Below are 16,469 nucleotides of genomic sequence, written 5' to 3'. Positions count from 1 at the left end.
AATGGTCCTGAGTTCAGTTCCCAGCAACCACATGGTGGCTCACAACCATCTGTAATGGTGTCTGCTGCCCTCTTCTGACCTGCAGGCATGCACACAGACAGAATATTGTATACATAATAAAGAAATTTAAAAAAAAAGAAAGAAAAACAAAAACCAAAATATAAAAAAAGGAAAGAAAGGAAAAGTAGATCCTAGACTATTCTACTCTGAAACATAAAGTGGAGCTGGTCACCATGGCATGGGCCTTTATAGAAAAATCTGATATACACATTATAAAATATGGTCATAGCAAAATTCATAGAGTATAGGAAACTCTGCAAGAAATTCGGAATCCGGAGATAAGATATCACCTAGAGAGTTCCACACAGATAGTAGGGAAGGTTATAAAGACTTCAATGGATGAAACCATTGAGTCCATTTCTAGAGACTTTTCCAGGTATGTGAGGGAGTACAAGAGACCCTTGGGCACTGTTCCATCTCAAGTGGCTGAACCTGAAGACCGTCTGTTAACTAGAACTAACCCAACATGCAGGGAACTGGAGAGTTGATGCACTGGTTAAGAGCACTTGGTGGTCTTGCAGAGGGTCCTGGTTGATTCTCAGCACCAGCATGGTGGCCCATAACTGTTTGTAACTCCAGTTCCAGGGGATCCATTGCCTTCTTCTGACTTCTGAGGGTACCAAGGAACCAGACGTGTACATAGTTCATATATGATGCATATATGCAGATAAAACACTCAGACACGTGAAATGATAAAATAAATAAATCTAAAAAAATTAAATACAATGTACAAACTTCTCAGGAATATTTATTTTAGTTTCTTTTAGGAACATTTTGTTGAATGTGCAAACACATTAAAATGCAGAAATAGATTTTGAAGTGGTTTAATATTGCTGCAGGATTAAACACATGGGTTATATAAACAGACTAAAACACTATGCATGTATAGGATTGTACGAATACCATCATAGAAATAACACACCAGTTACTTTTCATTGCCGTTCTCTTCAAATAAAACTTTCTCCTTGTTAAATTCACTCATATATCTCCTAAAATTTGCACAATAAATTCCAGGGCACATCCTTAAACAATAAGAAGTTGGGTTGAAAGAGTTTTCTCCAAGCTCCAGTGCTTTCAGATTGTATTTAGACTGCCCTTGTGAGGGCCCTTGCAGGTGGTCACAGCAGGAAGAGAGTTGAGAAGAAGTGAGAAGGAAAACTTAGATTGACTGTCAACCCGAACCAAGCCTTTGGGGAGGCTGATCTCATACTGTTTATTCCCAACAAATTTAAACACTTAAAATTGGGAGAAGAAATGTTTTCCTGGTGTAACACAATCCCCTGTGCACAGGGAGTTGTATTTACATTGGAAGTTGACTCAGGATACACGTCATGTCATTTCTTCAAAGAGGTGAGTTCTAAAGATAGGCTACCTGTACTAGCTGAAGGTCCTAAGGAAGGGTCTGGCCTGGCCTTGGTCACACAGATAGCAAAGAAATCATTTTTGGGCTATTAGCCACCTCTGGTCCTGGTTGTAGGAGCTTGATATGGCCTGGCCTAACAAATAATCTGGATGACCTGGCTATTAATTACTTCCAGTTCCCTGCTTTCTGACAAAACAGGTTTTATGTCCTTCCCTTTGAAAGAACAATCCTGGACGCTTTATATTCTTGGTTTCCCTGGAGATCTGTAGGTACAAGTACCTTTGTGCTCCCAACACCCCTGAACTCTTAAAATGCCCCTTTACCTTCCGTGTGTGTGTGTGTGTGTGTGTGTGTGTGTGTGTGTGTATGTGTGTGTGTGTGTTTAATTGTTGTTTTTAGACAAGGTCATATGTAGCCGTGGGTCAATTAGACTTGCTAGGTGGATAAGGATGACCTTGAACTTCTGATGCACTGCCTCTACTTCTTGAGTATGTGGGTCACTCCTTTACAGTGGTATCAACAGAGCTCAAACTTCAAGCTGTGCACACTAGGCAAGAATTCTACCAAACAAGTTCGACGTCCAGCAGCTCCCAGCAGCTTTTGACATCACCATTATGTTGGTCTACTCTTAAAGTATTTGGTTTATTGATGTATTGGTGAGTTGATGTGTTGGTGGATGTTCACGTGTTTGCACCTCCGAGTGTGCCAGTGAATAATATGAGACAGACCCTTTAGAACCGTAGTGGCAGGGGTTTACACGAAGCCACATTTGTTCTGTGGTTGTTGCAATTGGAACACCAGTCATCATGGTTGCTAAACAGACACTAAAATGAAGAAGGACGCTTAAAAGAAATCCCACACTAGCTCAGAATTGAGATAACAGATGGTTATTTATTTCGGGGTAAATTCACAAATCAGAATCCTCTGCTGGAATGGAGAACAGCAACCGAATCCACAGCCAGAAAAGAGACCATACACATGCTTTTCATTGGCATAGATATCGTAAGAGGCCACGTCTAAGTGGGCGGATAATCCTACAGTCTACCGGCTGTAGGATTTCCTACAGCACCAAAGTTTACATTCCTACTGACCTCTGAGGGTACGAGGCTCTGGGACCATTGGTTCACAGTTCAGCTTATGGGTCCGCTGACCATTGTGTTCAACATGGAGCAATGAAAGGAAAGTGGACAAATGAACTCCATCAAAGCTTGATACTTGACACAGCGTCGCTCCTCTCAACCAGCTCACTCACATGAGGCCCCCACATCATGTGTCCCATTATAACCAGGTTCAGCTGCCACTCTCTGTCCCCTGGAGGCCATGTGTACACGTACTCCCTCTCAACACACACCTCTCTCTTGTCCTGAACCTCTCTTTCCATCTTGGTATACAAGATTCAGCTCAGGCTAATGTTCAAGACTTAAGCTAGGCTTTCCAGTTTTCCCAACACAATGGATAGCTCACATTTTCTGAGCATTCCCAATTTGTTACATCCAGGCATTTAAAAAATTTAATTTATGTCTGTATTTTATGTATAAGTGCTCTACCTGCATGTATGACCACGTGCTAGATGAGGGTATCAGACTCTTTTATAGGTGGTTGTGAGCTGCCATGTGGTTGCAGGGAATTGGACTCTTAGGAGCTCTGGAGGAGCAGCTGATGCTCTTAACTGTTCAGCCATCTCTCCAACCCACCACATTCAGGCAGTATTTATAGTGCACCATGGGAACTTTAATACCTCTGAATCTCAAGACAGGAGTTGTCAGAGATGGGAACCTCTCCATATAATCCTGCTGCTGACTCAGTGGCTTCACATTCTGTGATTGCCTTCCACGGAAATCAGAGGGAACAATAGCGGGAAGAGAAGCAGAGCATCCTGGGACACTACAGTACCAGAGATAACTCAAGTGGGGACTGGGGAGTGTGTGTTCCTGAGGCACCCTCCACTTATCTATTTACGGTGGGTAGGTGTCTTTGTATTAAAAGGAACCTGTGGTAAAACATGGCTGTGGATAGCAATGATGCTGGCACCACCAAAGACCACCCAAACCCTCCCTCATACGTGCAGGCTGGTATAATGTTGGTTTGTCCTCAGTCCTCAGCGAGGTCTCAGACTGTGTGCTCTTGAACAAGGCAACAAACTCCTACATGTTATCCTCTGGAATATGGGAATAAAATGACACCCCTACACTAAAGGCAGTATTACTGTGTCAAACTAAGTCCTATGTGTATTTGGATGAAAAAAAATAAAATAAAAAGGAAAGGATGTGCCGGCTCGTAGGTATCGAGGGGAAGAGGTTTTATTGTAGATGTGAGGGAGAGCATAGCCAGAGGCAGAAACAAGAGTGAACAGAACCCTGGAAGACCCTGTGAAGAGAAGGGGGAGGGGCAGGGGAGAGGGGAGACGGGAGGGGAGCTGCCCAGCAAAAGGAGTATTCTGGGCCAAGAGACTGGCCAAGATCATGGCATAGTCAAATTGGCTGAGTTATATAGGGGCCAGAGAAGCCTGGGGAGGAAAGTCTAGCCTAATATCTGGGTAGGAGAGTTCAGGGTAGGGGGCAGGGTATGCCAGCCTGGAAGGCCTTGTAACTGAAACAGACTGAGAAACTGGGAGGACCAGGAGGCTAGTTTCCACTTTGATGTGTTAATGGACAGTTCATTTAGCCTTTTGTCCTGGATTAGAGATCTAGCAGTAAGGTCCTGTGTGTGTGTGTGTGTGTGTGTGTGTGTGTCCCGCACGCGCACACATCATTTGAGTTCTATTAAGAATTCCAATGCAAGTAACCAGGCAGGTTTTAGAAATGTATGGCTTATTTTACATACATTTAATCTGGAATGTGGTATCTAACAATTACATTTTTATCAAGGTTGGGTGAGGTGGCACATACCTTTTAATCTCAGTGCCCTGCCATTGGAGACTAAATCAGGTAGAAGTCTGTGAGTTCAAGGACACATTGGTGTAGTAGCCTTGGCAAGCTCCAAGCCAGTTAGGGAGGGCTTTACAATCAGATGCTTTGATTAAAGAAAAGAAAAGAAAAGAAAAGAAAAGAAAAGAAAGAAAAGAAAAGAAAAGGAGAAAAAGTCTTTATTCTTAAGCAATTGTTAACGGCTCATAATAATGTTATTTCCATGCTGTTTTAATCACCCATTTGTGTGTGAATCTTGACCAAGATAGTTCAGAGTGAGTAAACACAGGGACTGACCCTGAGAAATCAGGCTCTGGGCTTCAGCTACCTGCCTGGTGTGCGCCCCAAGAAGGGAACTCCGCTTAGGGTCCTTCCATGGGTACAGGAGACCATCCCTCTGCATAAGGCTGAGGCGCTGAGGCACGGATAGGGTACTCGTGCCAACTGCATGGCTGACCTTAGTTCTTTCTCGGCAGGGAGTGGCCATGAAGGCCTGCTGAGCCAAACCTGTCCCACCAATGTGTCAATCACAACAGATAATCCTCACACACTAGGAATATCCAGGCCTGCAGCCACCAGCCAGAAGGTGCCTGCATCAGCTGTTACACCTTGCCTGTTCTGCGCCATGAAGAAGGAGAGAGACAACACTTGCAGGTTCCAAAGATTTTAATAATCCACTACAATAGGAAGTCTGGTGTGGTGGTGCACCCCCCACCCCCCAAGCTCAAGACTTGGGAGGTGGAAGTAGGAGGATCAAGAGTTCAAGGCCAACCTCAGCTACATAATAATTCACCGCGTACTTGGGTCACTGACTAAACAGGGCTGCAGGGCTGTTTCTCCTGACAGCCCCAAGTAGGCCAGAAGCAGGGTTTACAAGTAGAAAAATCACAAATGTTTGTTGTCAAGTTACAGTTGCAATTTTCACCAATCAGAATTTAGAGATTAGGGATTTCTTTGAGTGTTCCTGTGGTCAGTAGATATACAATGCAAGCCTTTCAGTCCAACCAATCAGGTTCATTTGTTCCTTCGTGGTTGGGAACAGCCATGATGTTTCTAAAGGACTAAAGACGCATAATGACTGTCTCCAAGAAGGAGGCTGGTCAGCCATTGGAAAGTCCTTCCTTCCCCTAGGCTTTGGGAACCTGAACTTTGGTGCACCCGACAGGTAAAATGTCTGAAGTCAAGATGTCAGTACTTAGGCCAAGTGCTTTTGCCTGCTCCCTTCCAGTGGAGGAAGTTCCACTCTCCAGCTCCTTCTCACCTCCCGTTTCAATCAAGTCCACCTAAAATGAAAAAAAAAAAAATCAATTTTAAGAACTATTTCTATTTTCTTTGTAAGAGTGTCTGCCTGCATGTATGTTTATGCAGCACATGCTTGGAGGCTCTGTGGAGGCCAGAAAAAGGTGCCAGGTGTCACGGAACTGGAAGGACAATTGGTGTGAGCCCCAAGTGGAACCGGAAACTAAAACCTAGGTCCTCTGCAAGAGCAGCAAATGCAGCTGGTTTTGGGTGTGGTGGTGCACACCTTTAATCCCGGCATTCCAAAGGCGGGGGTGGGTGGGGCTAGGTGGGTGGGTGGGTGGGTGAGGTGGGGGGTGGGGGGAGGGGTAAGAAATGACTAAGCTGGGTGTGGTGGCTCACTCACCTCTGTCACACCAGCACCCTGAAGTTATCGACATACACACACACACACACACACTAAAATCCCATACAAAAATTAAACAACTAAGCCCTACGTGGTGAGGCTCACTTTTAGCACTTCTCCAACCAAGTTCAAGGCTAATCTAGTCCACAGAACAAGTTCCAGAACAGCCAGGGCAACATAGAGCATCCCTGTCTCAAATACCACCAAACAACAACAAAATTCCGTCTGGAAGATGCAACGCTCCAGAACAGTAGTTCTCAAGGTGTGGGTCTGGAGCCCTTTGGGGGTGGAATGACCCTTTCACAGGGGCTACCTAAGACCATCAGAAATCACTGATATTTATGTCACAACTCATAACAGTAGCAAAATTACAGTTATGGAATAGCAATGGAATCAGTTTTGTGGTTGGGGTTATCACAGCATGAGGGACTGTATTAAAGGGTCACAGCATTAGGAAGGCTGAGAACCACTGCTCTTGCACACACATGCCAAAAGTGGGAATTCAGGGAAAGCGATCGGCTAAGGGGGAAAAGGAACTGTCTAAATGTAATCAGCTGCAATCCCGAGGTAGAAGGAACAAACTGACGTTGGCAAAGGGTACTCCGGCCCGGACAAGTGCAGGGACACACATACCAATGGACCCCCCCCCCCTCGTTTAAAATGAGTAAAAGCTCATGATTTTACTGTCTTCATAACAAAATCAGCTTAGCCTGGTGCTTGCCACATTGCTTGCAGAAAGTCCAGCGGGTCTTAGCAACGTTCACATGTTTATGGATATTGGCACAGAAAGCAAATACAATTTTAAAAGAGTAAAATTAGTAGGTAAAAATGGGAGCCATGTAAGGCTGGATCACTAGGAGGGGACATCAGCCCAGCGCCCAGGATCACGACCCAGACCCTAGGTGTTAGTATTCAGGCATCTGTACTGGCCTGCCCTTTGGGTCCTGACAGGCTAGGTCCACAGCTGTAGCCACCCCCTGTGTGCATTCACTATGTTCCCTTTTAAAAGGTCACTGCCCACCATGCCATGGGGACGCAATGCCTTTAATCCCAGTCCTCGGGGGAGGCAGAGACAGGCAAATCTCTGTGAGTTCGAGGCCAGCCTGGTCTACAAGAGCTAGTTCCAGGAATGGCTCCAAAACTACAGAGAAACCTTATCTCGAAACACCCCCCCCCAAAAAAAAAGAAAGAAAGAAAAAGCACTGCCCCCTTTCTCTTCTTCCCCGCTCTCCCCCCTTTCTCCTCCCTCTCCCCCGACTCTTTTCCTTTTCCTTCTCTGCCTGTCTCTGTCCCCCTCTGCCTCTCTCTCTTTTCTTCTGCCTCTCTTGTCCCCAGACGTTGGTCTTGCCTTCCCATTCCCCTCTTAATGTTCTCGTTGCCCTAATAAAATATCCCTAACGTGAACTCTGTGGCACGTGTCTTTCTCTCGTTTTTTACAATTACAACACCAGGGCATTTTAGCATCAGGTAGGCCAGGGATCATGTATCTCCTCATACGGAGTTTGCAACCCACCTGACTGGGCTACCCAAAGAGGCACATGAACAGGGACATTCCTACGCAAGGTTTAGAACCAGTCACACCATGGTGGTGAAGATTTCAGTCGCGTCTATGTGCCAGGGAAAAAGCCTTCCATCTCTCTACTGCCCCCCCCACCGCCCCCTTTTTTCCCCCAGTCAGGGTTTCTCTATGTAGCCTTGACTGTACTTGAATTCACTCCAAAGACCAGGCTTGCCTCAAACACAGAGATCCTCTAGGATTAAAAGCAAGCACCCATAGCTAGGGCCAACCTTCAGGTCTTTCTGTACATGTTGCATGTGCCATGGAGATCCAGACAGTTAAAGAGATGGAAGGTAACAGAGAAACTCTGTCTTGCAAAACAGAGAGAGAGACAGAGAGACAGAGAGAGGAGAGACAGAGAGAGAGGGGGGGAGAGAGAGAGAGAGGGAGAGAGGGAGAGAGAGGGAGAGAGAGAGAGGGAGGGAGGGAGAGACAGAGAGAGGAGAAGCAGTGTGTATGGAGGTAAGGAGTTAACGGGACTCTTGGAGATAAAGTGGAGGTTACACACACACCAGTATTCTCATTTCCCTGGGAAGCCCAGGTCCCTCTGAAGAGCATCCCCCCAGTAAGGTGGTTTCCTGGGTTGAATTGCATTGCTCTTCCCCAGATTTCCCTTAGCACGGGGATGAACACTAGAAACGTTATTCCTGATGTCATTTCTGATGTGTAACAATGAGAAGAGTCTGAATTCTAGAGACCAATGGCGAAATATTCTTAACGTGTTCTTTCTTTCTTCCCTCCACGATAATTCCTTCGTTTTATTTGCAAAAGGATTTGGCAAGTACCATTCATACAAAGGCAAAGGTTTAAAATCTGTTAGGTTTCAAACCTGGGATAACCGGCTATCTGAAGTGCCACTAACTTATCAAAGCCAACACTGGCCGCCAGGTTCTCCCAGCATCCCTCAGTCTCAAGCTGTTACAGGACCATCCTAGCTGGCATAGACAGTTCCCTACCCTGAACTCTCCAGCTCAAGTGTTGGGCTGGGCTGCTCTCCTCCCAGTTCCTCTGGCACCTATATAAACTCAGCCAATTTTGGCTATGCCAGTGTCTTGGCCCAGGCTGCCCTTCTTGGTCAATGGCTGTTCTTCCCTCTCCTCACATAGGTCAGGGTCCTGTTCACTTTGGACTCTTCCAGTGGTCTCTACTTCTGGCTATTCTTTCCCTTTTATCTACAATAAACCTTCTCCACCATAGGAGCAGCCATGTCCTTCCTTTTCATTTCTTTTTTTTTTAATTTAAAATCCATAAGCCAACATTGCCCCTTCTCAAGCATCCATAATCATTAAACAAAACAAAACAACGGGGTCTCACAATGTTCCCTTCCTAATTTGGAACTCACTATGACAGGATGACTTCTAATCCCAGAGATCCACCTGCCTCTGCCTGCAGTTTCATGATTTAAGTGGGCAGCAAGCCTGGCCATGTAGCTCAAGGAAATATCGGCACATCTGTAATTACAATAGTCTATCAGACAGTATACTATTCCATCTGGGCAGGTGTGTTCACATCCTGGCGCTTGATCCTCTCTGAAACTACATTGTCCAGAAAACATTGCTCTGAGCTCAACCAATGAAAATGGGCGTTTCGGTGACGACAAAACGACGCTGGGTGGGACTTTTGGCTTTGCGTGCAGTAGATTTCTTTGAAACTTTCTGAATCTGTCAGTCTGATTCACAGAAAACTGGTTTCATCTACATTGGTCATGGCAAGAAATCGGGAGCGTTAGAAGCGTTTGTTCTCTATCACAGAGACGGATCTGAGGTTCGTGACGACCTGTTTGACCGGATCCAGGCTTCCAGTAGGAATGGCCAAGTCCCAGGGCCCCGCTGGCCAGTGGAGCCCGATGGTGATGGTGCAGACTGCGGGTGGAGCCCTGCCCCAGGTGAGTGCCTCGAGATCGCCCGCCAACTGAGTTCTAGAGCTTTGAGATCTGGGTCAGCAGCTAACGGGGTCCCAGACTGCAGGACCCTGTGGACTTGGTTTTTATTTTTGACATCTGTGTGCTAGAAAAAGATCCCCTCTGACTCAGAGCGTCTGGTAGTCTGTGCTTTCCAAGGCTTGTGGGCGGGCCTGAGCTCAAAGACAGTGGTAGAGACTGTGATAGCCCTGGAGTGACCCCTGCTGGTAATGGGGGAGTAATCAGTGCACCCAAGGAGCTGACTTTTGTTTGTGGAGAAACCACGAAGATTTGAACATAGGAGAGATTCGATCTTTTCAGTTTTCCAAGCGTCTCCGGGGAATATTGGGCTGAGGCTGGGTAACGTGGGTGGAAACAGATCTATGAATTCATGGGTAAATCCTGTGGACTTATGCACGGGTTGGAGTGTGGGTTATAGAGTTGGTGAGTCTTCAGATCTTTGATAGGTTTATTTTCTATTATCAGTCTATCTATCTGTCTGTCTGTCTGTCTGTCTGTCTGTCTGTCGGGTTGGAGTGTGGATCATAGAGGTGGTGAGAGTCTTCAGATCTTTGATAGATTTATTTTCTATTATCTGTCTGTCAGGTTGGAGTGTGGATCATTGAGGTGGTGAGAGTTTTGAGATCTTTGATAAACTTACTTTCTATTATATGTCTATCTGTCCATCGATGGATGCTTCCATCCATCTATCGGTCATTTGTCTTCTGGAACTCTCTATATATACCAGGGCTGTCTCCAAACTTAGAGATTCTTCTACCTTTAACTCCTGAGTGATGGAATAAAGAGTGGCCTCCTACACAGGGCCTCTACCACAGCTTTTAAAGACGTACTTTCTTTTTCTTTTCTTCTGTCTTGGCTGGAACTCACCATTTAGACCAGGCTGACCTTGAATTCACAGAGATCTGCCTTCTGGGTTCTCCTTTGGGGTAGGACTGCCAACTGAACTCTGATTGTCTGTAAAAGAAGGAAGTGCACTAAACAGCTGAGCCATCTCTCCTGCCCTTCCAATGAGTCTGAATCTTAAAAACTCAGCTATCAGGATTTGCTGCTGAGTCAAGTGTAGCCGTGAAGCAAAATTAAATAAAGAAAAACAAATTGATCCCATGGGGGAGTGTTTGTGAAAGGCAGGGGTTGAAAATATTCCTGAAAGTACTTTCTGGTTATGTGAAGACATTCGGTCTTTGAGTAAAGTCTACTGTTTTTGTTATCTGTGCCCGCCTTTACACTGAGACTCACCATGTCAGCAGCTGACTCCAACCGGCCTGTGTTGCCCATGCTGGTCTCCCTCTCACACACAAAAATCTGCCTGTTTCCACTCTCCAAGTGTTGCATAAAGGTCTACACCATTATGTCTGACTAATATCAAAGTCTTAATTAAATGTGTGTAGATAAAACCATGCATGTTGAAAACGTGTGTGTGAAACCCTTCACAGAAGCGTTCATTATGAGCACAGCCAGAGCCTGTACCAGGTGCTTGACACATAGCAGTGGCTTTGATGCTATGATTCTCTTTTTGGAGTAGAATTCTGTGTTGGTTTGAATGAGAATGGGTCCCATAGGCTCAAAGATTTGAATGCTTAGTTATCAGGGAATGGAATTGTTTGAGAAAGATTAGAAGGTTAGGGGCTGTAGTACTACTGGAGGAAGTGTGGCTGAAAGTGGACTTGGAGGTTTCAGATGCCCACATCAGGACCAGTGTGTTTCACTCTGCCTGCTGCCTGTGGGTCAGGATGTAAAGTTCTCCAGTACTGCCTCAGCGCCGTGTCTCTCTGCTTCCCACCATGATGGCCATGGACTAACCGTATGAAACCAAGCAAGCCCCATTTAAATGGTATCTATTATAAGAGTTGCCTGACTAGTGATATCTTTTCACAGTAGTAGAACAGTAAAGTAAGACAGGCTGCCATGCTTTTAAAAATTATTTATTTATTTTTATTTTATGTGCATTGATGTTTTGCCTGCATGTGTGTCTGTGTGAGGGTGTCAGATCTTGGAGTTACAGGCAGGTGGGAGCTGCCATGTAGAACCTAGGAATTAAACCTGGGTCCTCTGTAAGCGCAGCCAGTGTTCTCAACCTCTGAGCCATCTCTCCAGAGCTAGGCTGTCATTATTATCCTCAACTAACAACCAGAGGATCCTTGTCCAAGGTCACCCAGTAGGACCCACCACTAAAAGATGGAGCCCATGGGGCAGTTGGGTGAACCCGACTGCAGGTGTTTGAGGGGACTTGGATAAACCTTTGGGATACCAACACCCTCGTTCTTTACTCACAGTCTTGTTTATCCACAGGTTTCCCATTATTCATTGAAACCCGCCAACCAGGAAGAGGTAAGTGGAGGGTGCCCAGGAATCACAGCCCTGAGTGTTCACATAAGCGACCTCTGTGATGTGGTGTCCTGGGATTCTCTCTATCCTTGCACTGGATTTCCTGGCAGGTACTCAGAATGTAAGGCCCCCATGTCCACAGCAGGGAATACAGGGCCAGGCTTCTATTTATGGCAACCATGGGCTTAAGTTTCAAAGGTCTTAAAGCTCCAGTGATGAGCATCAGAGGATGCCTGGAAGTGAGATGGCGGGAATGCTGAGAACCCTCAGGGTGCCTGAGGGCTGCTGGGTTTAGTGGGAGGTAGGGGTTGGGAGCACAGTGGCTGAGGGTTGGGCTTGCATCCTGCGATGGAAATGCAGGTTCAGTGTGCAGACTGATGTGTGTGCTGTGGAGTAGGCATAGGTGGTTTCCTATCCTTCCTGCATGCGACAGAGTGGGCAACAGCGACCCAAATGGGGTCTGTGTGAGGCAGATGGTTGGGAGGAGCCCACGTGAATTCTCTGGTAGAAAGGAGGGACTTTCCCTGGCATCCTTCAAGCTTGGATTGACTCCAGCTGTGGTGGTTTCAATGCACATGTCCCACCTCCCATAGTCTCATAGACTTGAATACTGGGTCCCCATTGGTGGAACAGTTGGGGAGGATTATGAGGTGTGCCCTTGCTGGAGGAGATGTGTCACTGTGGGCTTGTAGGTTTCAAAAGCCCATGCCATGCCATTCCCAGTTAGCTCTCTCTGCCTGGTACTTGTGGCTCAGGATGTAAGGTCTCAGCTGCTGCTGCTGTATGTGCCATGCATGGCTGCTGCCATGAGGATCATGAACTCACTCTCTGAATTGTCAGCCCCCAAGAAACTCTTTGTTCCATAAGTGCCTTGGTCATGGTGTTTCTTCACAGTAATAGAAAAGTAACTAAGACACCATCCGTCGACCTGCCTGTTCTTGCTGAGTGCTGCACAGAGTGGTCAGTGGGACCCTGAGGACGGACAGCTTCAGAGCCTGGCACCCTCTGAGATAGGAGGCCAAGTGGGAGTGACCGTCTTGAGGATGGCGAGAGTCTCTGACAAGGAGGCTTCATAGTAAACTCGACTTTTCCCTTTGTGGCAGGGCTGTGTGTCTTTTGAGGATGTGGCTGTGTACTTCTCCTGGGAGGAATGGAAGCTGCTTGATGACTCCCAAAGGCTCCTGTACTGGACTGTGATGACGGAGATCTTCACACTCATGTCCTCGCTGGGTAAGGGCCTCCCATCCTGTAGGTACATGTCTATGTATGCTTGCCTTTTTTTTTTTTCCCTAGAGAGTTGTATCCATCTCAGAACTGGCCTGTGAACACTGAGTCTTTCTTCCACTGTCCTGGAGAATAAAATACAGATTTTTATAACAGCCTTGTCTCTCACAGTTGCAGAAAAGCACACAGGAATCAATTTGGGATTAGGATTTTTTTGGGAGTGGGGTTGGTTTGAGTCATAGTGTATCTATAGAGTCCTGGCTGTCTAAGTCACCAAGACCTTGCTTGGACTCCTGATTCCTGTGATTAATGGCTTGTATAAGCATACCCTGCCTGGGGTCAGTAGTCTCAACACTGATGGCTCCTCTGTGATCAGATGATGCTGTAAATACTTGGCATCTTTGTGACCTGGTTCCTTCTAGGTAACATGCATGCATGGTGTCTGCATGTGGCAGGAATTATGGCACGGGTGAACTAACTTTCTTTCTTTCTTTCTTTCTTTCTTTCTTTCTTTCTTTCTTTCTTTCTTTCTTTCTTTCTTTCTTTCTTTCTTTCTTTCTTTCTTTCTTTCTTTCTTTCTTTCTTTCTTTCTTTTGTAAGATACTCTTACCAGGATTATTCTCATTGGGCTTCTTTCCTACCGAATGTATGGGTTACAGCCTTAGTCCTAGTACAGAACTCTCACTGTGTATCTCATTTTACTTTAGGGCTTGTATCTTCTGGGATTCATGGCATCACTCAGCTAGAGTCTTGGGGAGAGCCCTCTGTGCCTGCTCTGAGATTCCTGACTCCAGGTATGTTCTAGGTACTTGGAAGGTGGTTTCTGATGTGTGTAGCTATTATTTCTGAACCAGGACCTCCCCGCCACCACATATCAGTCTCGCATGTTTTGCCCGTTGCCTTACACACTGTGAAACTCAGGCTCTCCTTGATGGTGGGAGGGTGCATCATACCTAGGCAGTCCTTGAATGCAGGACTTCAGTTGCCATGTCTTAGGGGCCTGGACAGCCTTCCACACTGTGTGTGCATCTTCAGCAGCTGCGGCTTGTGGAAAGCTATTGCCGAGGACTGTGTTGAGGTTCACAGCCCTTCTCCCCGTGATTCACTCCATGCTGCGTTCTTGCTGTCCCTAAGGTCCCTGGGTCCTGTGATATTGACAAATGCAGCATGGCCGTGGGTCCCTGCCACCCTGAAGTAGCCCCCTTGTTCCGTAAGAAATCTCAACACTGTTAGTCATACTGCTGTCTGTCTGTCACTTGACAGTCTCCATGCCGTTCATCAGTGTTTCTCTGTGTTCAGGTTGTTGGATCAAAGTGGAGAGTGAAGCGTCCCCCTTTGAGCAGAGTCTGTCTGGGGAAGGAGACCTTAGTGCCTCCGTGCTCCAACAGCAAGTGCTGAGCTGTGCTGAGACACCCTTGCTAAGTGCAGACAACGCGATGATCATCCAGACTTCCTCAGGTCTTCTCACGTATCAGGTGACTTCCAGTGTTGGGGAGACACCCAGGACCACTGGGAGTGGAGAGGCCATTCACCCCGAGAAGAAGAACTGCAAATGCAGTGACTGTGGCAAAGTCTTTACTAGTATCTCTCACCTTAATCGGCACCGGATGATACACACTGGAGAAAAGCCTTTCCAGTGCAGCGAGTGTGGGATGTCCTTCAGCCAGAAAGCCTTTCTCATCAAGCACTTCAGAATGCACACGGGGGAGAAGCCCTTCAGGTGCAGCGAGTGTGGCAAAGCCTTCAAGCATAATATCTCTCTGGTTTCTCACCAGCGAGTTCACACGGGAGAAACACCTTTTACGTGCAGTGAATGTGGGAAGTCGTATATGACCAGATCCAACCTTACCCGTCATTATCAAGTTCACACGGGCGAAAAGCCGTACAGCTGCAGCGAATGCGGGAAAGCCTTTAAGGAAAAATACAGCCTTGTTTATCACGCCCGGGTGCATACTCGCGAGAGGCCTTTCCAGTGCAGCGTGTGTGGGAAATCCTTCAGCCAGAAAGCCTTTCTCATGAAGCATTTCAGAATTCACACGGGGGAGAAGCCCTTCACGTGCGGTGAATGTGGCAAAGCGTTTAAGCATAACTGCTTCCTCGTCGCTCACCAGCGAGTCCACACTGGTGAAACGCCTTTTACGTGCACTGAATGTGGGAAATCCTACATGAACAGATCGAGCCTTCTGTATCATTATCGAGTTCACACTGGGGAAAAGCCTTAGGAGTGCCGCGAATGTGTAAAGTCATTTAAGAAAAAAAATCCTGCTTTGTTTATCATGTCCGAGTACACACCGGGGAAAAGGCCTTCTGAATGTCATGAATCTGGGAAGTGTTAAAAAAAAAAAATAAAATAAAACTTCTCGGCTCATGAAAGACCAATAACTTCACAACAGAGGCGACACTTTAAGTGTAATGTGTGTGGGAGAGTCTTTACTGTGAGGTGCAGCCTCATTAAACATCAGATTTCACACGGCAGCTAAGCATTGCCAGAGCACGGACTGTGGAAAGTGTTTTGCTACAGGACCTGTCTTTCTAGACTCCGGAAGATTCACACTGGATAGAATATATGTGTTGGGTGCAGTGAATGGGGAAATCATTTTTATCAATCATCTACTGTCTGCACACAAGAGAACGTTCGCTGGACACAAGTCAAGAATGTTTCAGAGGTGAGGAACCCTCACCCACACCTCCATCCTATTGAACTGGAGAGGCCACAGAGCTGGGATGCATAGTGAACCCACTGACTCTGGGAAAGCTTTGAGCAGATGTCTGCTCTTATTAGTGATAGCCACACAACCCAGATAGGTCTGTGAATGCAGACAAAAGTCTCCAGCCATTGGCCAGCCTTGTTCAGCCTTAGGAGTGAACGAGATCTGGAAGAGAAGTCCTGAGAGTGTGAGGGAGCCTTTCGTTGAAAGTCACCCATTAAATAAGAATATTGGGATAAGATGAGGATTAGTGCCATCTTCCTAGTCCCAAAACTTAATACGCTCTGTGGATCTTAGTAAAAGGCAGTCCTGTGTTTTGATATCACCAGTATGAAGTTGGAGTTTCCACGGCACTGAATTTGAATGGGGGAGGGTCAGAGTGGCCTCCCTATAAATAAGACATGTTTTTATTGTTGCTCTTTTCTCATTGAATGCTGCAGTTCCTGGAATAAATGATGTTTGCTGTATAGTCTTTTTAAAAAATTTTATTTATTTATTATGTATTCAGTGTTCTGTGTGCATGTATGCCTGCAGGCCAGAAGAGGGCACCAGATCTCATTAGGTGATGGTTGCTAAGAACTGAACTCAGGACCTCTGAGCCATTTCTCCAGCCTCCTACTGTATAGTGTTAATGATTGTTATATTCCTAAGTGTCCTCAGTTTTGTTGGGGATCAGCTCTGTAGCACTTTGTGCTTTCATGAGTGAGTACAGTTCATATGTTTTGGGTGTTTGCTGTCTTTTTATGTGTGAGCATTTTG

The 16,469-nt window shown here is 46.2% G+C and overlaps 1 protein-coding gene across 1 annotated transcript; it reads left to right on the top strand.

The window, feature by feature from the left end:
• The first annotated feature begins 9,215 nt into the window (after window positions 1-9,215).
• On the top strand, window positions 9,216-16,116 carry LOC130869574 (zinc finger protein 419-like). Its single transcript, XM_057761855.1, has 5 exons — window positions 9,216-9,417; window positions 11,743-11,781; window positions 12,882-13,008; window positions 13,710-13,796; window positions 14,302-16,116. The coding sequence occupies exons 1-5, from the start codon at window positions 9,340-9,342 to the stop codon at window positions 15,222-15,224; spliced, it is 1,254 nt and encodes a 417-aa protein (XP_057617838.1). The 5' UTR covers window positions 9,216-9,339; the 3' UTR covers window positions 15,225-16,116.
• The last annotated feature ends 353 nt before the right edge of the window (window positions 16,117-16,469 follow it).

This window comes from Chionomys nivalis, chromosome 2, assembly GCF_950005125.1.
Source record: "Chionomys nivalis chromosome 2, mChiNiv1.1, whole genome shotgun sequence".
NCBI lineage: Eukaryota > Metazoa > Chordata > Mammalia > Rodentia > Cricetidae > Chionomys > Chionomys nivalis.
The sequence above is the reverse complement of the archived record's forward strand: the minus strand, read 5'-3'. Positions and strand labels throughout refer to the sequence as shown.